The sequence below is a fragment of the Doryrhamphus excisus genome, chromosome 10 (genome assembly GCF_030265055.1).
Source record: "Doryrhamphus excisus isolate RoL2022-K1 chromosome 10, RoL_Dexc_1.0, whole genome shotgun sequence".
In the NCBI taxonomy this organism is placed as follows: Eukaryota; Metazoa; Chordata; class Actinopteri; order Syngnathiformes; family Syngnathidae; genus Doryrhamphus; species Doryrhamphus excisus.
In genome coordinates, this window is record NC_080475.1 from 1,743,652 (window position 1) to 1,767,128 (window position 23,477).

Here is a 23,477-nt window from a genome sequence, read left to right on the forward strand (position 1 = left end):
ACGAGGGTCGCAAGCTTCCTGGAGCCTATCCCAGCCGTCTTCATGCGAGAGGCGGGGTACACCCTGGGACTGGTGGCCAGCCAATCACAGGGCACATATAGACAAACAACCATTCACACTCACATTCATACCTATGGACAATTTGGAGTCGCTAATTAACCTAGCATGTTTTTGGAATGTGGGAGGAAACCCACGCATGCACGGGGAGAACATGCAAACTCCACACAAAGATGGCCGGGGGTGGAATCGAACTCAGGTCTCCTAGGTATCGGGTCATCTGCATGCTAACCACTCATCCACCATGCAGCACTCATGCTTTCTTATGTGGAAAAAAATCCAGTTGACCAGTGTCCTGTAATAAACTGTGACCAAGTTCCACTGAGTGCAATGCATTCTACACTCCAGCGTGCAATTAATATATTTAACGAAAAACCCCATGTTTAAACTAAATGTTTAAATATGTATGACGGCTTTGAACTAGTGCTTGATTTTCTCAACTTTTGTGTCCTATTTCTCCACCATCAATTAAATTGATGGCCACCACCACTTTGTTACAATAGCAGTAGTAATGTGTAGACAGCTTCCGCAAATCAAAACAATCACAGAATATAGCAACCACTCCAATGACAATAATGACAACAGGAAGTAGAAATGACACCGTGTAAGTCTGCAGTGCATGTGTGCCTGGCATGGTGCCTCTTCTGGGCTACCTTTGTTCTTCACATCTCGTTTGTTAAAAGCTTTGAAGACCGGCTTAGAACCAGAATATACCTTTCTGAGATAATAGCACTACATACATAGCTCTGCATGTATACATGCATTTGGTTTGCTGGATTGGACTGTGTTGACATGTGCAAAGCACATGCATATTACTATTATTATTATTACTACTATGTTATTTAAATGAAAAATCAAAGCGGATCGACTTTGGAACGCAAGACATAAACGGTCCCACGTGTAGGCATCTTATGTGAATACAAGGCTTGAAAAAAACGAATTTAGTAAGCATGCTAAGCTAGCGCTAACGCTGGTTAATGCCAGCCCATCTGCTAACAAACATAGCAAAGCTAGTGTACTAACACTCAATTCAATACACAACACAGCGTATATAAGGAGCTTCACATTGTAAAAAAAAAACACCTTTGTGTTAGCTTCCTGCTTTCCAGTACAAAGTACACTAGTGAAAGCTAACCGAGGGGAGGTGGCTGGCTACGCTCCCGGGAGAGGCCACACAACAACGGATACTAGCAAGGCGAGCTACCGCCATCTCCGGAGCTTCTTCTTGTACCACAACCCGGACGCTCTTTAAAACACTCACCCTTCACACCAGCATGGACGTTACAAGCCCTTGACGTGGAGACAGAACCGTATTGACGCAATTCTCGTTCCGGAGACATCTGTCCGCGTAGGTGTGCCTGTACCGGGGTCCCCTAAGACCTCCAACAAATGTGAAGCTGTGCCAGCTCCCCAACGGAGGGAGAGGAGGACGAGGAAGAGGAAGAGGAGGAGGTGCAGGAAGAGTGGCTTCTAGCTGCCGGGTATAAAGGCGAGGATCTGACGTGGCGCATGCGCGGTAGGCGCGCTCCTGCGGTGCTGGCTGCGAGTTCTCTTGCCCTTTGCCGCTGCCGTTCCTGTTCCCGGGCAGCTTGGGGAGTTCTTGGTCACGTGACCGCCACAGCCCGCCTCTGGGTGTCTCTTACTGCTCTGAACTATGGAAAGCATTGGGTTTGTACTGAAAACATGATTCAAACCAAGTCGGCCATTTTGTTTAATCACATCACATCACAGTTTGGCAACCAGGAAGTGAACATATCTGGTGCAGGATCAAGGCTTCTTTGAACTCTTCCACTCACTGTCACCTGCAGAGGTTCCTCTGATGACTCTGTGGTTGGACATGAACAGAAATCCACCACCTTCAGATCAGTGTAGAGAAGATTGAGGAGCTGGGGGTACATTTCTCTAGCCAAAAGTCTTTTACCCCCGCCCCCATTTCAACAACCATTTGATTACATCTTCTCAAAGTACAGTACTATGGAAATGAAACTTTAAATGACACATTAGTGTGTACTCGGTGCACACAAAGGCAGAACGGGACGCCCCTGACCCGGGCCCCAGTGGGGCTCTGTAGCCTAATGTTCTTGTTCCTGGTTTGTACTTCATGACCATTTGACGGACTTCAAAATGACAGTCTCTCTCCATGGTGCCAAGGCTTTCCCGGCTTTGATTTGTTCCGCTACAGTGTGTACAGCTTGTATAATAGTACAGATTTACTATCTTCCATGTTTATTACCCTTTGAACTCAGTCTGAGCTGAAGCCAATCCCGGTTTACTTCAGATAGGAGGTACTAGGTTACACCCTGAATTGGTTGAAATGATAGATTTATCATCCACTGATATCTGGCAACACAAATAATTGTGTCATGCCTACAGTAAAAGGATAGTGTTAGTCATGTCAGGATCTGGTTGCTACATGAGTGCTGCCAGCTCTGGGGAGAGCTGGTTCATTGGGTGGAACATGATCCCCTCCCTTGGAAAATGGGGCCAACTGGTGGAAGTGTGCGAGAGTATGTTGGTAAAACTCATTCCCTGGTACCTTAAGAGTCACGCTGGACATCGAGTTAGCATATCGGGCTTCTAGCTCTAGCTCGCGCTCTTGACTCTCAATCTACGGACCGTGGTTCAGACAGGTGGATTACACTAAACCACTAGACCTGGGGGGTTTCTATGTGTAGCCCCCTCAGGGAATAAAATACAGTTGGGGCTTCTTCCCCGTCTCTACTGTTTAAATATCAGTTCATGTTTTAGTTGACTACTTTGACGCAACTGATGTTAGCCCGGCCGATCAAATCTGGAATCCTCCATTGCTGTGATGGTTGGTACAGTATAGACCCTCACAAAAGTGACTACACGCCTCTGTTACAATGTAAATTATATAATTTACAATATACATTCACTGTCCCCTTAGAATGACGACACATAGCCACAAATGTCTAAACCGCTGGCAACAAAGGTTAATAAAACGTACCGCAAGGGATAATGTCGAACATGACCCCAATTAGCCATTTGCCCTTGCAAGTGAAGTGACTAGTTAGAATGTCTCAGGTATGAATGGAGAGAAGGTGTTACCAGTCTCACACACTTCCATACTGGTCACTGGAAGTTCAACATAGGAAGAGTTCCTTGCCATGAGGTGCTGATTGCTTGGTTGCTAACACCCTGGTCCAACCAAAACGTTCAGTTGCAGTGGGGTCAGAGATCAGCCTGTTACTGCTCAGATCATACAAGAAAGTAAAGCAGAACAGGGTTGGACTACCAGAACCATATCCTGTCGTCCGTTGAAGAGACCAAGGTAAAGTTATTTGGTTGAGATCGTGTCAATCAAGGATCTGCGGTGGCAACCAGATGAGGAGTACAAAGAAAAGTCAAGCATCGTTGTCAGAGTGTCTTAGTTTAGGGTGCATGAGTGCTGCCGGCACTGGGACAATAGAGATCTTTGATGGAAACATGAATTCCAGAGTATGATCTCCTGACATAGGGCAGTGTTCCGACATAAAGAGCCCAAAAACAAAGACGACTGCCTTGCTAAAGAAGCCGAAGGTTACGGTAATCTGACCAATCTCTCCCATCCTATTGACCTGTGGGCATCCTCAAATGCACGGTGAAGAAGGGCAAGATGTCAGAAGATTCCAGAAGAGAGCTATGAAGCTCTAGATACCTCCTTGCCTAAGAGAGTTAAGAGAGAGCAGGGAATCCCAAACTTCCCATTCCCTGGCTATTTCATCCAGCTTCTTCTGGTGGATACTTCCCAGGCGCATTCCCAGGCAAGTTGAGAGACAGTTTCTCCAATGTGTCCTGGGTCTTCCCGGTCGGACGTGACCTGAATATCTCCCAGGGAGACATCCGGGAGCATCCTGACCAGATGCCCAAGCCACCTCACCTGGCTCCTCTTAATGTGGAGGAGCAGAGTTTCTCTCTGAGACCCCGAGAAAACCCCTTTAGGCCCCTTGCCCATAATCCTGTGTCGGTCACTACAGAACTGTGTTATGGTCATTAACAAGACAACTGAAGACAAAATGCAGTTCATAGATGAAACTTTTTATTTTTAAAATCATTCTATCAGTCTGGAAAAAGCTTATAAAAGCATTTCTAAAGGTTTAGGACTCCAGCAAACCACATCAAGAGCCATTACGTACAAATGGTGAAAACATGGACCAGTAGTGAACTTTCCCAGGAGTGGTCGGCCAATTACATTTACCCCAAGAATGATGCAAGTGACGCATTTCAGAGGTCCCAAAAGACCCCACAACAACACTTCATTCATTCATTCATTTTCTACCGCTTTTTCCTCATGAGAGTCGCGGGGGGTGCTGTCTTCGGGCAAGAGGCGGCGTACACCCTGGACTGGATTGGTGGCCAGCCAATCACAGGGCACATATAGACAAACAACCATTCACACTCACATTCATACCTATGGACAATTTGGAGTCGCCAATTAACCTAGCATGTTTTTGGAATGTGGGAGGAAACCGGAGTAAAAACCACGCATGCACGAGGAGAACATGCAAACTCCACACAGAGATGGCCGGGGGTGGAATCAAACTCGGGTCTCCTTTTATTATAGAGAGTATAATAAGAGAGTTATGGACCCAACAGTATCCCACGTTATTCATTCATTTTCTACCGCTTATCCTCACAAGGGTCACGGGGGTGCTGGAGCCTATCCCAGCTGTCTTCGGGCGAGAGGCGGGGTACACCCTGGACTGGTGGCCAGCCAATCACAGGGCACATATAGACAAACAACCATTCACACTCACATTCATACCTATGGACAATTTGGAGTCGCTAATTAACCTAGCATGTTTTTGGAATGTGGGAGGAGACCGGAGTACCCGGAGAAAACCCATGCTTGCACATGCAAACTCCACACCGATGGTGGAATTGAACCCCGGCCTCCTAGCTGTGAGGTCTGCGCGCTAACCACTCAACCGCCGTGCCGCCCCACAACAACACTTGCCTCAGTTAAAGTCAGTGTTGATGACTCCACCATAAGAAAGCCTGCATGGCCTGTTAAGAAATAGCTTTGATGTTCCTATTGGTACTCGGAATGGGCGGGGCATAAACCAGAAGTGGGTGTCACACTCTCAAAAATGGGTGAGGCATGCACAGGAAGTTTGTATGTTAATCAGAAATGGCCAGGGCATCACACACACACCAGGTTGAGGTGCGCTTCGCCCCCAAAACATCGCTTACACAGCTAGCATGATGAAAGACAATTCAGAGTTATGATGCATACACACAAAAAGGACGTCAAGAGTCTTTCCTGCAACAATCCAGTGTGTTGTATCCATCTGATAACATATGTTCCACAAGCGACCGCTTGCCTGCACGTAGTGAATGTTCCTGAAACATACATTCTTTTGACCGTCACAAAGCTACCTCCTTACCTTCCTCCTTGTCTTTGGCAACATTTTTGTTTTCAAACAACAAAACCCTGTAGGGGGGAAGGGAAGTGTTCAATTCGAAAGGTATGTAAAACATCCAACAGGCCTCCAACAATCGGAGACCGACTTACTATGCCAGCCCAGGAACGCCGCATTCATTATCTTCACCCAGGAGATCCGTGAGATCAGCAAGCCAGGGTTCTGAGGTGGCATTTGGCTTGCTAAGAACGTGTTCTGCAGACAGAATGCGCTCCTTTTGTCTCCTCTACCTCAGACTTCAGTCCTTCTGTATATCGTGGAAGACACGAACCAGCGCACAGACCTCACTGCTAGGAGACCAGGGTTCAATTCCACCCTCAGCAATCTCTGTGTGGAGTTTGCATGTTCTCCCTGTGCATGTGTGGGTTTTCTCTGGGTACTCTGGTTTCCTCCCACATTGTTCATAGGTATGAATGTGAGTGTGAATGGTTGTTTGACTACATGTGTCCTGTGATTGGCTGGCGACCAGTCCAGGGTGTACCCCGCCAAAGACAGCTGGGATAGGCTCCCGCGACCCTTGTGAGGATAACCGATAGAAAATGAATGAATGACTGAATTCCTCCTGTCCCTTCAGCAATAAGCTTGAGAAGAACAGTCAGTGGCCTTTGCTCTGGAGCCTCTTGCAAGATTTCACCTCGGGGAGTAAGAATGATTCAGAGAAAGGTGAGCGCCCAGCCCAGAATTACAAGAGAGGAGCTGGTTAATGATCTCAATTGGGAGTTGGGACCACAGTCACCAAGAAAGCCATTAGTAACATACTTGGCTGTAATGGGACTGAGATCCTGCATCTCAGACTTTGGTTAAATGTGATGTGGTCAGATAAATGAGCTCTGGCATCAGTTCAACTGGCTGTGTTTGGAGGCAGATATGTTGAATATCAATATATCTAGTCCGGATGCCTCCCAGACGCCTCCCTGGTGAGGTGTTCCGGGCATGCCCAGCCGGGAAAAGGCCCTGAGGCAGACCTAGGACACGCTGGAGGGACTATGTCTCACAGCTGGCCTGGGAACGCCTTGGTGTCCTCCCAGTGGAGCTGGAGGAGGTGGCCGGGGACCGGGAAGTCTGGGCTTCCCTACTAAGACTGCTGCCCCCGCGACCCGGACAAGCGGAGGAAAATGGATGGATGTTGAATATACCCCAACAACAGCGTCCCTATTGTCCAACAAACATATTCCGGGGCTTTTCCTCGGCTTAAGGTACAGGAAGACTTGAGGGGCAAGTGAATTGGGCCATGTACCGTACAGTTTTGGATGAGAATTAAGGTCTCAGCTAGATCACTGAAGATGGTTCATAGGTGGGTCTTCAAGGACAGTCACCCTCAACATATGCATTAAGATCCTGGAGATTCGTAGGCAGTGTCCAGAACTTAATCCAACTGAGAACTGAGGGACAGAAAGTTGAAGTTGCCAAGCGGCAGGATTTGGAAAGTATCTGCGAAGGAGTTGACCAATATCCCTCCTGGAACTCTGGTAACCAACTACGACTAATATTTGACTGTTGCCAAAATATGTCTACATCAAGTATTAAGTCATGTTATACTTGAGGATAAAGTACTAAACTCAAATTTGTTGTCAATCCCATGTTAGGTCAGCCAGACTTCCAATTAGACTTCAATGTACCTGAAAGGGATCATTCTGATTTTTTGCCATGAAGTTGAAGTTGTGCGAAAATTTAACATGCATAACACAATACGTGTGTGACTTGGCTGGGCATCACATACTCCAACTTAACGACAAAGTGAATTTTAATATTTAGTCAAAGAAAACACTACTTTTCATGACAAACCCACATTTATTTTTTTCCCCCTTCCAAAACGGTAAAACCAAAAACCATGATTAGCTGTTCCAGTGTATTCAATGAAATGTATTCAAAAAATGAACGGTATTCAGTTCTAACATTGTTTCAAATTTGTCAACTCACAAGATTTGAACAAAAATAAACAGGAAAAACCATCCGAAAAAACAGAACAGACGACTTCTAAGGTCTGGAAAATAAAGACAGATTCTATACAATTTTACATTTCATAAATGTTGTATAAAAAGTGGTGCCTATGGACAAATATGAAGAACATTTGTCGCCTGTGTATTTGGTACAAAGGCCAATATTCATATTTACAAAATTAACAGGGATCGACCCGAATTGGATCTAACTCATGTAGAGGTCTTTGTACATGTGGTTCAGTTTTGACAAATAATAGTGTCTATCATGTACTTGCTATTGTTTTGTGCGTCAGTTGATGTTCCTCCAGCAAGTGAGGAAAAGCAAATGCTTTGTCGCATTCTGTGCATTCATACACAATCTGCCCGACATGACTTTCCTGATGCAGTTCAAGCTGACCAGTTGACGCAAACGACTTGTAGCACATATCGCAGCGGTACTTCCCGACTTCGGTTTCAGCGTGCATTCTCATGTGCAACGACAGTTCTTGTGGTGTCTTCGACTCATAATTACACTGGGTACATTTCAGCTTGTTTTTTGCTGGCGATGCCGTGTTTTGGGGCGGAGTCGTCATGTGGATCTTCCGTACGTGATTTCTAAGGGAATGCCTCCAAGCGAAGGTCTTTTCACAATACGTGCATTTGAACGCTCTCTTAATTTGCCACTCTTTGTTGTGTTTAGTGTTCTGATGCTCCAAGAGAATGCTTTTTGAAGAGAACTGCATTGAGCAATCGCGGCAGTGGTATAATTCTTCACCGGTGACATCAACGTCCTCCTCTGGTACGGTTACCCGATGGGTGGTTTCTGAGGTCGAGTCATGCGCGTTCTCCTGAGGTTCTTGCAGTTGATGGGAACAGAGGTGCTGTTGCAAAGCATCACGTTCCAAAAATCTCCGACCGCACTCCTTGCATTCAAAATTTGTAGCGGACACACAATGATGTCGCTCGTGTTCATCAAGATTACTTTTTGAGGAAAAGGTCATTTTGCACATTTTGCACTTCAGCGTAACGGGCAGGTTGTCCGTTACTGTATGTTCATTTTCATGGTTTTTCAGATGACTAAGGAAGTGCTCAAGAGAGGCGCAAGGGGTATTGCAATGATTACATAAATATTCGCAATCAGTCTCTGACGCCACTTGATGGATGACGACTCGGTGCTGTTTCAGGTGAGATGGATGAAGAAAATGTTTGTCGCAATCTAAACACGAATACGGTCGCTCCTTGCTTGGTTTGCATCCGTGCTCCGAGAGATCCTCCGGGCCTTTGAAGCGCTCGTTACATAACCCGCAGCGGTATTTCAGTTTTTTGACTTGTTCCAGTGTACTTTCAAAGGGAAAAGGCCTTTTACGTTGTTGTGGTGGTGTTCGCGAAGGCGATGGCGCCTTATTCGACAGCGCGTGCGTTTTCCTGTGCTCGGCTCGACTGCTTTTGGAGAGGAACACTTGATTGCATATGTCACATGGAAAGTTCTCTTCCCGGTGAGTGGACATATGTTCTGCTAGCTGTGACGGTCCAGTGAAGCTGAGCTGACACTTGGGGCACCGGTGAGGACGGCTCTTTCCATGACTGTGTTTATGATTCCGCAGTGCGAAGTTGGACATGAAACCTCTTCCGCAAACCTGACACTGCAATTCCGACTTATGCATTCGTTTATGCTGCTCCAACTGAGCCGCCTGGAAAAAACATTTGCCACATTCCGCACACTCATGCGGTTTTTCACCGAGATGACATTTTTGATGATCCTCCAGATTTTCCGATGTTGGGAATGTCTTACCACATACGTGGCACGGGAAATACGGAGAGTCAGAGTCACTGTCCCTGCTATTACTTCCGTCTTTGTCACTTCCACATGTTGGACTGGCTTGACCGCTGTTCTCCGTGTTATGAAGGACACTTTGCTCCTTAAGATGCCATTTCCTGCAGTGTCTTTGTAGAGCCTTTTTGCTAGAATATACCTTCTGGCAGAATTGACAAGAAAATGTATTTTTTGGATGTTCTTCTTTGTAATGGTTGCAAAGAGACTGCTGTGACCAAAACCGCTGACCACATAGTTTGCAGGGAAACGGTCTTAATGGGTCATGAAGTGTTTTGTGGATTTCCAATTCGGATGAAGTGGAAAATAACTTGGGACAGTCAGAACAAGAAAATTCCTTATACTGACCATGCAGCCTCATGTGTTTTTCAAGAACGGATTGGCTTGAACAAAACTGCCCACACTTTGCACAGGTATGGAGTTTTTTTGCTTGCTCCTCTCTTCCATGGTCCTCAAGGTGACTGATGAGCATCAAGCCGTCAGTGAAGCTCAAATCACATTCTGAACATTGGTACTGGACCACCTTCTTCTCAGTGTTTTCAGTGCTTTGCGCCGGAACTTTGTCTTCGTTTCGGTGCTCACTTTTGCAGGAGAAATTTGTCTGCAAAACTCCGGTCCCTGTTGTTTTTGAATCGTCTTTGAACACTAGAATGGAGTCTTCAAGATCAAGGTCCGCTTTCAGAGGGGTTTCCGTAACTGTTGCATCACCATGTCCTTGTCGGCATTTCCTATTGTGGTTGCGGAGTAGATTTTTATTCCAAAAGCCTTTCTTGCACGTTTTACATTTAAACAGGCTCTCCTTTGAATGGACACGGGAATGACCCTTGAGACCGGCCTTATTTTCAAAGGACATATTGCACACTGGACAAACCAGGGATTCAGATAAATCGCCAACAATTGCCGTATCCAGTTTGCATGTCAAATTCATGCTTTCACTGGGCTTATTGTCCAGTACCTCGTCGTCAATGTTCGGTAACTTTGACAGGTGATGTTGAAGAGGAGCGGGTGAAACCGTTTGAGCCATTGTTTCCAGCTGGTGTGAACTCAAAAAATGCTCTTGAAGCTGTGAAAACAAAGAAAACCGTGAACTGCAGTATGCACAAGAAAAGCCGTTCAGGCTTTGGGTCATAGTTTCCTGGTTCTGTCCGACTGTTGACACTGACAAGCAGGTCATCGCATTGCAGTCTTTTTTAAGATCTGCGTGTTCTTTGGTGTTTTCTTGTTTCATGGTGCATTTTCGAAGGTGACGCTGCAAATAATCCCGTCTGATGAATCGCTGGCCACAGTCACAAGCAAACGGCTTCTCTCCTGTGTGCAGTCGGGTATGGATGGTCAACTTTGCCCTGGTTGCAAAAGCACGAGGGCAGTAGCTGCAAGGGTATTTTTGCTTCTGTTGGAGTTGCTGAACTTTATCCTCTTGAAGTGGATTTTTGACATTTTCTGCTGCTGGAGTTTCTTCTGGTGGGGTATTGGTTTCCTTTGAGATTTTCTTGCACCTTTTCAACTTCCTGTGGCTTTTTAGAGTTTTTTCATGAGAAAACCCCGCATCACAACGTGGACACCGAAATAATTTGGCAGTGTGGAACATTGTGACATGGCGGGAAAGTTTCGATTGAGTCGGGAAGTTCTTTGAACAGACTTCACAGTCAAATGTGTCCAGTTTTGCCTCAGGGTCACTGGGATACCGGTCTTTCCAACCCTGGCCGACATCATCCAGGCTGATTTTGGGAATGCAGACCGCTAGCCTTAATCGTTTCTCTTTACAATGACCCTGGTGTACTTTAAGATAATCGTACCTTGAAAAGCAGCTGTCACAGGCTTTACACCGATAGGGATTCACCTCATTGTGGGTCAAAATATGACGTCGTAGGCTTCGTGGTTTAACAAATGTCTTTGTGCAGAATTTACATTTCAATTCTTCTCCAGGTTTTACCGGGGATTGCTGCGCTTCGTCTTGGTGAGTGGGAAATTTTGGCAAATCTGTCGAAGCCACACTTTCGGATTTGGACTCTTCTTCCTTCAAAGCACTACTACAGCTCTCTTCATGGTGCAACTGCGTTGACATTGATGGAAATCTTTTTCCGCAATGCGTACATGGATACGGCTGAACACCGGTATGTGCCACGCTATGTTTAAAGAGTACGGATCTGAACCGAAACCTCCGTGTACAGTAAGGACACCTAAATGGAAACATCCTTGATGCACTGGACTGGGATGTAGTTTTATTAGCGTTCAGGCTTTTTTTAGGGGCGCTTTGACATGCATTGCCAGTAGAAGATAAGCCAACGTTGGTTTCTGGAATCTCTCCACAGTGTGCCCAATGTTCGGCGTATTTATTCGCTCCGAAGTACATCCCACAATTTGTGCAGCAACACAGAGTATTTGCCTTGTGGGCCTCGTAATGAGCAAAGAGGCGGATTTTCTTACAAAATGATCGAGAGCAAATGGAGCACTGATGTTTTCCCCTGGTATAATACGGTAAGGGTTTGGGAGATTGTGGAGACTTTTTGTTGTTATTTTTCAGGTTTGGCGTGGCTTTCAGAGTTGCCGCACAGTTTTCATTGTGATTTTTCAGGTTCACTTCTCGAATGAAACGTTTTCCACAGCCTGTACAGGAATAAGGTTTTTCTCCTGTGTGTTCGTCCATGTGGTTTAACAAATGTCGGCGTGCAATAAAGTCTTTATTGCAAAAAGGACATTTAGATGAAGATATGTGCGTACGACAGTGTTCCCCGAGTGCGTGGACATTATCAAATTCTTTTTTGCACAGGGAACACTGGAGACTCTGTGGTTTGACTGGTTCTTGTTGAAACTCCAAGGGCTGCAGTGGTTTTTCTTTCAAAAGATGAGCCTCGTCTTTTGCGGTTTTGTGTAATTTTTGATGTCTAAGGAGTTCTGCGGGATTGTGAAACTGTTTTTCACAGTCTGCACATGGGAACTTTTCTCCTTTGTGATATAATTTGGCATGGTGGACAAAATGCCCGGCATTCGGAAGGATCTTTTTGCAAAGTGTGCACTGCATCATTCGATGGACAATTTTGTGACCCAATAGGTAGACACGTTTCTTGAATCCTCTTGCACACTGCAGACAGCGGTACGGTCTTTCACCTCTGTGGGAGAGCAAGTGCTTCTTCAGTGATTGTGATGTGTCAAAGTTTTTGTCACAAAATCTACAACTCAAGGAAAGAGCAGCAATTTCTTCTTCTGGTTTGACGCTATTGTCACTTTTGCTCTCCGCGGTGGCTGGCATGCTGGAAGGAGTTAGTTTGGACTTGGACAAAACTGAAGTCTTGTACTTGATCATTTTGCCAGTGATTTTGGACTCATGCCTCTTCATATGTTTGAAGAGCCCGGTTGGGTGTTGAAAAACCGCTGGACAAAGGTTGCATTTGTAAGTGTGGTCGGCTTTTATTGTCACTTTTGAGTCTGTCGGTTCCTGCTCATCGTGTTTGTTTTCCATTGGTATTTTTTCCTTATTTTCCTTTGACTTTTTCATTTCCTTATTGGATAAACGAATGAGATACTGTCTGAGGCAAGTGGCTTTTATGTGTCTGTATCTGTTGCCTGGCACAGAAAAGGTGGCATAACACAGCGGGCATCTGTATCGATCACCAACTTTCCCCTTGCTGTTACAAACAGCCAGTCTGACACATTCACGTAAATGTCGTGTTCTGTTGTAGGAATAGATGAAAAGTCTTGGACAAAGAGGACATTTATAATGATAGTTTTTTGCTTCGGTGTTGGAATGGGATTTTTTTGTGGTCTTGTCACTGGATTTGTGATTTTGTGTGTCTGTGGAATTCACATTGGATTCTTTAGTGGGTTTTGTGGTACTATTAGCTTGTCTCGCAGCTAATAATAGCTTTCTTTTGTGTACCCTGTAAGTATGCCTTTTGACTTTCTTTGCAGTTGAGAATATTTTGCTACAATGGACACAGACATGACCTTTGGATATGTCAACCAACTTCACCCGACATTCAAGTAGATTGTCATGGCGTTTACTCTGTATCACAACTGTCGGTGGTGGTGGTGGTGGTGGTGATGTAGCTTCGGGTTTCTCGGAATTGATAACATTATGGTCATTGGGCTTTAAATCTGGAGTCATCGCTTTTGGACCCTTGCATCTACCAGGTACATTCTTGTGTCTTACCAAGCAAGTATTATGTGAAAAATATGTACCACATGCATTGCATTTGTAAGGTGTTCCGCCAGTGTGACGCCGCATGTGATTCATATACGGACCTCTTAGTAAAAATGAGAAGTTGCAAACGCTGCAAAAATAACGGCCTTTCTTTTTCCGCAAGCGAGACGCATGTTTAAGCTGTTTGGTTACCTCTGTCAAATGTTTGTCTGATTTATTACTCATCAGGTATCGATTGGCTGTCCTGAAAAATGGGAAGTTCTGCACTGAATGTTGGCAATGGTGATGCTCAATTAAATGATCGACGCTGTGGGTTTCATGCTGGCAAACTGCACAGTGATACAAATTAGTCTCTGCATTGACGGGCTTGATTTTCTTCATAATCACAACAGGCTGCAGTCGTTTTCTCATTTGTAAAGATGATTTTACAGTACCTTGCTCTTCTGAGTCAATCATGCTGTTGCTGTTAGTTCTGCCAATGCAGGTTTCTTCCGCAAGTTTTGCCGAGTAATTGTTACTTGAATCTTCTCTTGACAGCTCAACTCCCTCGGATGTGTCCATCCCTTCGAATGATGCACATCCTGCCAGCCTTTCTTGTTCTGAGGGCACTGGGTTTTCATCACTTTGACGGCATCCAGAAGAGTTTTCGTTTGAGCATCCTGAATTCTTATCAAGGCAGGTATAGTCATTGTTTGGGTCATCTTTCTGTGAGTAGGAGTCTAAATCCTTGTCTTCAACGCACATATCCAATTTAGAACAGTCAGTAGTAATAGCTTTGGAGGACACCGTTTCCATCTCCTCTTGGACACAAGTGGTTTCCTTTCTGACAGAAAGCTTTGTGTCTGTACTTGAGAATGGTTGTTGTGGGCAGATGTCTGCGCTGGAGTTATTGGAGTTGAGAGACAGATCTGAATTACTACAAAAATGACCGTCACCCATTGAGGTGACATCGCTGCAATTGTTGTCCTGAACTACCGTTTTAGAAGCCTGATGCTTGGATAACTTTAAACAGGAAGCAACATTTTTTTTCTTTTTTCCAATCACTGCCTGGTCATTTAGTGTCACATTTTCTTTTCGCTGATCAACGGCACTTGGATCTTCAACCAATGAATCAGATTCTTTGTCCTTCAGTTGAAGGATGTCACTCCTGGTCCGTTTAACATGTATGGTATTTCTTTTGTGCTGAGCAACAGCCTTTTGGGTTTCCAGTGGGCGTGTTTCTTTGGTTCCTCTCTCTAGTCCTTCGACATGCTTTTCCATGTTTGCAGATAAGGTTTTTGTGTATGCAGGTGGAGTCATCTGCTCTTTTCCATCATCTGGGTGATCCTCTATGCCGGTCAAGTTTTCACTGTCGCTGACTGAAATGTCCGAGTAGTGTCCTTCGATTTGGTGTTGATCTGGATTGTTTTGTTCTTGAATTTGAGCTCTCCGTTTGTCTTTATGTGTCACGCTTATTTGGGTAGAAAAACCTGAGCAGGGCTCTTCATGTCCTACAGTCCAACAAACATCTTGTGCGTCTATCTCTGGGATGTATTTACCAATGTTTTCCCCCACCGTCAGTTTTGATGAATCTGAGCTCATTGCATTCCTCTCATTTGCAGATTTCCCATCTCCACTGTGAGGGAAAAGCCATTCTGATGGACTTTGTTTTGCAGTAGAATCAGTTTTACGCTGTTGATTAGGGGTAGTTGTAATAAATTTACGTGACAGCCCAGTTTTACTGACATCTGTGTCTGAGCAACTACTAACATCTGAATAGTCCTCAAGAAGAGATGTGGCTATGAGTTCACAGTTTTGCTTTAGTCCTTGTAATTCAGTTGAATAGGATGAAGGGAAACGTCCAGGTGAAGATAATCCATTGGTAGTTGTCCCTTGAACGTCAGGATCCCTACCTTTGAACGCGAGGTCCTTTGATGTGTGTTCCTCTTTTTGCCATGGGGTTTCGTTCAAAAAAGTTTCGTAAACACAGTCGGAATTTGAATTTTCCATATTGGAATTTGAGTAATAGTTTGTATCAAACAGAGACTGTGATACAGAAGCAGTGTGTGAAGCTGTAGAGTTGGTGAACTCATGCTGTCCCATGAAGTTCTCTATATGATGTGGAAGACTTTCCTCTGGTTCCGATGTCCTCAAAGTCTTTGGATCTGATGACAGCGGGGCAAAGTTTTGAAAATACGAGTCCCACTCATGAGCCATTATTCCTCAAGGATTTTCTGTGTGTATTCCCCTAAAATAATAATAAAAAACATGACATTACAAAATGGTATACAAGAATCCAAAAATGAACTAAATTATTAAGTCCCACCTTTTAAGTGAAGAAAGAAAGGGATTCTTCAGGATATTGGTGACATCTAAAAGGGAATCTGAAAATCAAGCAAAACAGCATTTGAGGGAACAAGTCAGTCAAAGAAGAAATAATTCCCACCAAAAAAATCCTTCTACAGAGCGGAGGAATCAGATACAATTAGTCTAATTTTCTGTAGCTACATGCTTTACCACTTATCCCACTCAAGGTCACGGGTAAACTGGAGCCTATCCTAGCACACCGAGTGGCTGCGTACACCTTCACTTTGTCACCAGTCAACCACATGGCTCGAAATTCAGATTCATCATCACTTAATGATCGCCACAAGAATAGCATCAGAAAATTGTAATGAACATGCATGCTAACTCTAGCTTACCGTGTCCATCACAGTACGAGATAGTATAATCCAGAGACTTGACTTTGCATTAGCGGTGTACAAGAACAATAATTACAAATGCCAACGCTATCTTAACATGTCTGTTACAATGCAGTCTCAAGTTTGCAAGAGCATTATCTTCTCTTTTTGATGCCACCAGTTTTTTTCCAGAATTAAAAAAAGAAAAGTCATACATGGCAAGAGCCCTGCTGTCGTCACTAAAGTTTGAACTATTTGGGCACTGTCCTGACTACACTTTGGGAACACAAGATTAGAACAGCTTGCTGAAACTCTGAACTTGGAACTGACACATGCACAGGCAAGAGGTACAGATGTCTTGAAATGAACAAGTTATAGGCGCTGAAGGCTAAGAGCGAGCCAAGCTAACCGGCTAACTGCTGAAGTGCAAAGTGGTTGCCTAGCAAGAATGCCAAACAAAAAGCAAAATGATACCGGTCCTGGAAATCCGGGTACAAATGGTGCCTCGAAGGATGTAATTCCGTGTCCTCGAACAGTAATAGTGTCAGAGAAGTTCTGGTTGCTACTGTACATTGCGCCTTGAGGGAGGAAATGAAAGAGCAACTGCGAGAAACTGTCGCACAAATAAGGTAAGATCTAAGAGGCATGGACACACAGATTGGAAATGTACAAACACAGAATGAAGAGCTCTTCTGAGATGTATGATCCGGTTGGAAACCTTCAGGATACTAGAGCACTGCGTTGTTACCAAGGCACTACACAATGATATGAAGGTACTACTGGATGATAATGCAGTAGTTGTGTAGGTTTTCCGGAATTAATGCATTTCAGTTTGCCCCATGGATGCCCAAAAAGGTTTAGGTCTGGAGACATACTTGACACAACTCCAACTTCGTGAGAAGAGATTAACTTGACCTGAGGTTGGGTAACACCTCTCCTGAGGTAACGTCCGTAAGATGTTTGGTCAAATACCACTTATGTAAGATCTGGCCGTCTAGTAAAAGCATGTCCAGATAGGTTGAACCTTTTGGTAATATGGTATTGTTCAAGCTGCATGGTGGACGAGTGGTTAGTGTGGAGGTTACACAGCTAGGAGAGGTTCAATTCCCCGCTCAGGCCTCGACGTGTTTAGGTTGTATGTTCTTCCCATGCATGGGTTTTCTCCGGGTACTCCAGTTTCCTCCCACATTTCAAAAAGTTAGTTTAATTGGCGACTCCAAATTGCCAAGGTATAAATGTGAGTGTGGTGTGAATGGTTGTTTGTCTAGATGTGTCCTGTGATTGACTGGCGACCAGCTGTCTTCTTGCCCGAAGCCCCAGCATGCCCACGACCCTCGTGAGGATAAGCAGTACAGAAAATGGACGTTATTGTTCAGAACTCTTAACTGCTGGCTTTCTTTTTTATATTCCATGATATTATCATGTTCATATACTACCTTGCAGTCCAGTTTCCCTTGAAAGCAGATACTATTCTCCTTCAGTATGTCAGAGTACATGTCAGCATTCATGTTTAGCTCCCCAGTGCCGGCAAGACTCTGCAGGGGCAGATGAACCAGCCCATGATAATCCCAAGGATCTTAGTTTCAAATAGTTTTAATCGTGTCTTTTTGCCAACATGCAAGGTGGGCTCGGGTGAGTTTTGAGTTCATTTTCCAAATCTTGTTGCAGAGTGTGAACTTCTGAGAGACGTTCCTACTAAATATAGTCGCCAACATCCACTCACAACATGAGCAAATGCTTGAGAGGGGTTGGACTGTGTGTTCTGTTGGGAGTGATTTTGCAAATGTGTCTAAATCAAAAGCCGGAGCATCTTCCATCAGAGGGAAATCAGTAATTCTACTCCAACGAAAAAGTAGAGGTGTTTCATCGGAAGAAATACCTAAACCAGTCGTGCATGACTTTGACTACACTTATGTCAGTGAGTAAATGCGGCACAGGATGGCCAACATTCCAATTCTGATCTTTCACAAAAGAGCTGTACAGTGCTGGGCTGTGCTGGGCCTGCTTCTTGGTTAATGCCCTTCAGTGACCTCCATCACTGTAATACTCTGTCTCCTGATATCTCATGAGATTGTGTGGAGACGGTCATCACACCTTCGAGCAGCAGACCCAAGGAGCCGGGCTACCCGTGCATAACGATTTGGAAGCTGGTCCTGTCTAACGTTATCAGCAGTGGCACAGATATTGGGATGAGGATACAGTTGATTGCCTGTGTAACATTTTTGCAAACTGTAGGTAATTAAAAAAAAACAAATCCCTAAAAAATCCATACAGTGCCTACCACATACACACATGAACAATTTGAGGTGAAAAACCTACCTGTGTCCAAATGCTTGTGGGTGCCGAACTCTGGATCATCAATCAATCCTGGTTTCCTGTAAATGGAGGAAAATGCTAATTACTAAATAGTAGCTAGCAATTTAAAAAAAAAGCATTGCAACAAACAGGTTAAGTTGCTCAACATATGCTGCATTTTTTGTGATCGTGTAGAAGGAATGTAGTGCCTCTTGTGTGGTGAAGTATGTTCCCGGTGGAACACTCAATTGTAGCAGAATCTCTAACTGGTCCGAACTAAAAAAAAAACAAAAAACATGTCGAAAGAAAGTTGCCACTTTGGGACTCCAATGAACCACAGTGACAGCCAACAGTGGTGAACCGTCCCAGGAGTGGCCGGCCAAACCAAAATACCCCAAGAGCGCAGTGACGACTCATCGAAGAGGTCACAAAAGACCCGAAACCAACATCCAAAGAACAGCAGGCCTCACTTGCCTCAGTAAAGGTCAGTGTTCATGACTCCACCATAAGAAACACACTGGGCACAAATGGCCTGCATGGTAGACAAGACAAAAACCACTGCTGAACAAAAAGCCAGAAAACATCTAAATGGTCACTATGATTTTTCAGAAAATACTCTTGTGGTCTGACAAAATGCTGAATTTTTTGGAAGGTGTGTTGTCCCAGTACATCCGGCATAAAAGCCAATCCGCATTCCAGAAAATGAGCATCACACCAACAGGACAATATGGTGGTGGTAGATGGTCTGGGGCTGTTTTGCAGCTTTGGGACCTGACTCACTGTGATGAATGGAACCGTGAATTCGGCTGTCTATCAAAAAACCCCGAAGGAGAATGTCCGGCCATCTGTTTGTGGCCTCACATCAAAACAAACATGCATTCTGCAATCCACCTCTGAATGACTGAAGAAAAACCAAATGAAGACTTTGGTGCAGCCTACTCAAAGTCCTGACCTGAATCCTAATCAGATGCAGTGGCATGACATTAAAAGGCGGTTTATGCTGGAAGACCCTCCGATACAGCTCAAATGTAACAATCCTGCTAAGATTAGTGGGCCCAAATTCCTCCACAATGGTGTAAAAAACTCATTGCACATTATGTCAAATAATTGATTGCAGTTACCTCCTATCTGTTATATAGTAGCTAACGACTTATTGCCGTTCCGTGGGAGTTTCTCATGTAATGCATGGCCAGCCCCATTCTGTGCCACCACTGGAAACTTGTGTAATGACACATTTTGGACTCAACTAAAACCTCTTTTTCGGACGTTAACAAAAAAGACACAGCTGACATCACTCCTACTCATTGCTATTAAGAGTTAGCACATGTGACAAGAGTGTGTGCTATCTATCCGGCCGCTGCTGAATGGAAGTGCTGGGGCAGAGCCTGGAATCAACTACTTGTGTCAAAATTTCAGAGAGATTTCAGATGCATGCCAATATAATCAACACCTGGTCACCACCTTATAAAAAACACCTGGTCCATTGGTATTCCTGGTACAATTGCGACATGAAAACAAAAGAACATCCCAAAAAACTCGGAAAATACAACTGAAAATATTAGGACAAGCGGAAGGGTACCAACTCGCTACGCATCCCAGAGTTTGGTCAAATCTACAATACCGAAGTGGAAGGATATGGCATTTTTCTAAATCTACCGAGAGCTGGCTATCCTCACAAAGTGAGTAATTGGGCAAGAAGAAGACTGGTGACGGAGGCCACCAAAACACCAATGACCACTCTGAAAATGCTAAGCGCTTCAGTTGTCCAGATGGGACACACTGTTGCATGAATCTTCGCCAGTCATAGCTGGATGTGAAGGTAAGGCTAATCTCACTTGGCATTTGGCCAAAGGAAGAAGATTTTTTTGGTCTGATGAGACAAAAATGTAACTTTTGACCATCAGACTATATGCTATGTTTGGCGGACACCAAACACTGCACATCACCATTGACTTATGGTAATGGCACATCAGGTTGTGGGGATGCTTCTCAGCAGCAGGCCCTGAAATACTTCTCAAAGTAGAGGGGTACATGAACGTACAAAAATGCCAGCAAATCGTGAATGATAACCGGTTTCAATCTGCAGCAGAACTACACCTTGGAAGAAGATTTATTTTCCAGCAAGACAACGACCCCAAGCATACAGCAACATTACACAAAAATTTAAATACAAGGTAGAGGTTCTAGAGTGACCAAGCCAAAACCCAGATATCAAATTATTCAGAATTTGTGTCTGACCTTCAAAAGAGCTGTTTACACCTGATTCTGGAGCAACCTGAGAGTTTTAAGTAGGAAGGAGGGGAAATTGTGTTGTCCAGATCTGCCAGCCGATTCATAAATATCCACACAGATTCAGTGCTGTGATTGCAGCCAAAGGTGCATATACTACATACTGAACTGAAGGTGGTGAATACTTAGGGAGTAATTTACTTTACTTTATGTAGAGTATATTCAGTTATTTGACACATTTGTGTCCTTATTAATGACATTCATCACATGCATTTGATCAACAAAAGCTAATATACAGCAGGAATTAGCGTTCTGTTCTTCCGTTCACAGAGCCTGTTACTGCAGCTACTTATCTGAGCTGCAAGAGTCTCATGCAGAGAGCATCTGCAGTTGTTGATAGCTGGCCTCAGATGGCTCAATCCTCTTCTCCACCATCTCCCCCCGCAGAGACCACTCTCTCACCCATCAAAAACCATCAGCCTGTTACAATCCCAAGCTGTTTTGTATCACACCTTCTTTAATTAAAATCAATTGCTCGATTGTTGGGCGGCACGGTGGTCTAGGGGTTAGCGCACAGACCTCACAGATAGGAGACCAGGGTTCAATTCCACCCTCGGGCATCTCTGTGTGGAGTTTGCATGTTCTCCCCGTGCATGCGTGGGTTTTCTCCGGGTACTCCGGTTTCCTCCCACATTCCAAAAACATGCTAGGTTAATTCCAAATTGTCCATAGGTATGAATGTGAGTGTGAATGGTTGTTTGTCTATATGTGCCCTGTGATTGGCTGGCGACCAGTCTAGGGTGTACCCCACCTTACGGCCGAAGACAGCTGGCATAGGCTCCAGCACCCCCCGCGACCCTCGTGAGGAAAAGCGGTAGAAAATGAATGAATGAATGCTCGATTTCAAAGAGGGCTGGTGTAAGTCTGAAGCAAAATCAACCTGAGGCTCTGCCCACACGGGAACGGTCATGAGATTTTTTTTGGCAGGTTGAAAGAAAAATGTGGGTCCACACTGTGCCAGATTAGTCAATATTTGCATCCAGATGGGTACACATCACAGAGTGAAAGCGATGTAATACACAAGGCACAATTGAGCTGTGAACAGACACGCAGATGAAACCACAAGACAAACCAAACCATGGAAGAAGAAAGAACAGTCCGGCGTCTTCTGCTTTCCGAGGCTCATCCCGACTTACGGGAACTTACTTTTGTAAGTCAATATGGAGTAAAAGACACCAAAATATCAGGATAATGTCAACTGGGGTCAGTCACGTTGGGGTGGTGACGTCAAAAGTCTCGTAAAACCGTCGTGTCGGGCATTGGGGATTTTCAAATTGTCCCACTCTAAAAGCCGGCTACAACAATAAAATACTTGGCTGTTTTGTCCTGAAAACATTTCCGTGTGGATAAAACCTGAGCCTACAGAGAATGCTACCAGCTACCAACAGTTACCAGTTTTTCCCATCTAGATTTGTGACATTAACTACTGGTCACGGACAGTGTTTGCCCCACTTAGCAAACAACACAAACTTCTTGTGATTGTACACTTTCATAACCATGAAAGAACGTTTGATGATGATAACTGATGGCTTACCTTTCATTACCCATCTGGGTCATCAAAGTATGTGATGAAAATGTGGGCTAAGGCTCGGCAAAACGTCACCAAGTCCCACATAGAATGACTGTAATGCGATCTCTCTGTGTCGAACGACAACCACCGTATTTCATTAGGTACTCAGAGTGCTTTGACACCGTCACCTCATTCACCTTCTGATGATGCAGCATTAGGAGCCTCTAACTGGTTCTGCATCCAGCTCAAGGATACAGAGGGGATTAAAGATCAAACCCACAACCTTCATGTTGGGTGATGATGAGTGTAAAGGTAAGGTGTTCTTTACAAATGACCAACATAACATAGCTTTTATCTAATCTACCTTTTGATCGCCTTGCTGAAAACATCCAGTATTTCAGAAAAGGACGATGATTGGGATGAGTCCGAAATAAGTTGCCCCTCTCTTAATGCGATAGTGTACAATTGTGAATGGGACAAAGTTTACACATGGAAGAAATTGCGAGGTCGCACGACTTCATGTCCGTTTGCAGTTGCCATGGAGTCAAAAGGATGGGGGGCACCAAGCATATCAAGAAAGTCAGAGCATAACTGGTGCATATATGTGCTGTTCTCACATGTCGAACTCGTCCACAGAGGGATTGCGGAAAACATTTACTAAGACAGCACATCATGATGGAAAAACAGTTCAAGAAACAACCAACGCCAAGAAAGATGACTGCTCATCCACTCTCTCGTCAAGTGAAGCCGAGTCTGAACCTGCTTGAGATTGTAGTGACCAACAAAAAGCTAAATCTATAAGTAAACCAATTGCCATAAAACAGAACACTATATATTTGTTATTTCCTCATATGGCTGAATCTAAAATGCTCCAACGGTATTAGCATCCAATTGTTCAATAAACACAAATATACTGACAACAAATGACAACATCGAAAAGTAACATAAGAAGGGGAAAAGTCTGCACAGGCCGTAATCAACGAAATTGAGTTGTTAACACCTACCAGGGCTCTACGGCACTTAGCTTACTTTCCTGCCATCGTCCTTTAGCACACTTGTCAATCTTTCTCTGGCACTTCCATGCCCCCTTGTCCTATGCCTGCATCTGCCCAGGGTTCGGTGTCCCTCAACCTGCCTCCTTGCCCCAGCCACTCTCACTGCCCTTGGGACTTTAGAAGCATGTGTCTGACGTGTTGGTTCAAACTTGGCAGGCAAGGCGTCTCTGGCCCCTGAGTGTATGTCAGAAGAAATCCAGCCAAAACAGAGAGAGTTGCACCAAGAAGCATCACATCACAATGTACAATTCCTAAAGACGCCACCATCAAGCACAAGTGGATGGAGTTCCTGATTCC

The 23,477-nt window shown here is 44.5% G+C and overlaps 1 protein-coding gene across 5 annotated transcripts in view; it reads right to left on the minus strand.

Annotated features, from left to right (window-relative positions):
- znf1035 (zinc finger protein 1035) overlaps window positions 1-23,477 on the minus strand; it is a 31,582-nt gene that overhangs the window by 4,691 nt on the left and 3,414 nt on the right. For 2 of the 5 annotated variants that reach the window (XM_058083824.1, XM_058083825.1), the window contains exons 2-4: window positions 18,351-18,406; window positions 15,677-15,734; window positions 6,056-15,598 (exon numbers count right to left, since the gene is read on the minus strand). In XM_058083824.1, the coding sequence (XP_057939807.1) occupies window positions 7,684-15,567 (7,884 nt within the window). In that variant the 5' untranslated portion in view covers window positions 15,568-15,598; window positions 15,677-15,734; window positions 18,351-18,406 and the 3' untranslated portion in view covers window positions 6,056-7,683. Of the gene's footprint in view, window positions 1-1,318; window positions 3,296-6,055; window positions 15,599-15,676; window positions 15,735-18,350; window positions 18,407-23,477 lie in introns of those variants that run through there. The other 3 variants (XM_058083827.1, XM_058083828.1, XM_058083829.1) reach the window with 2 other exon arrangements.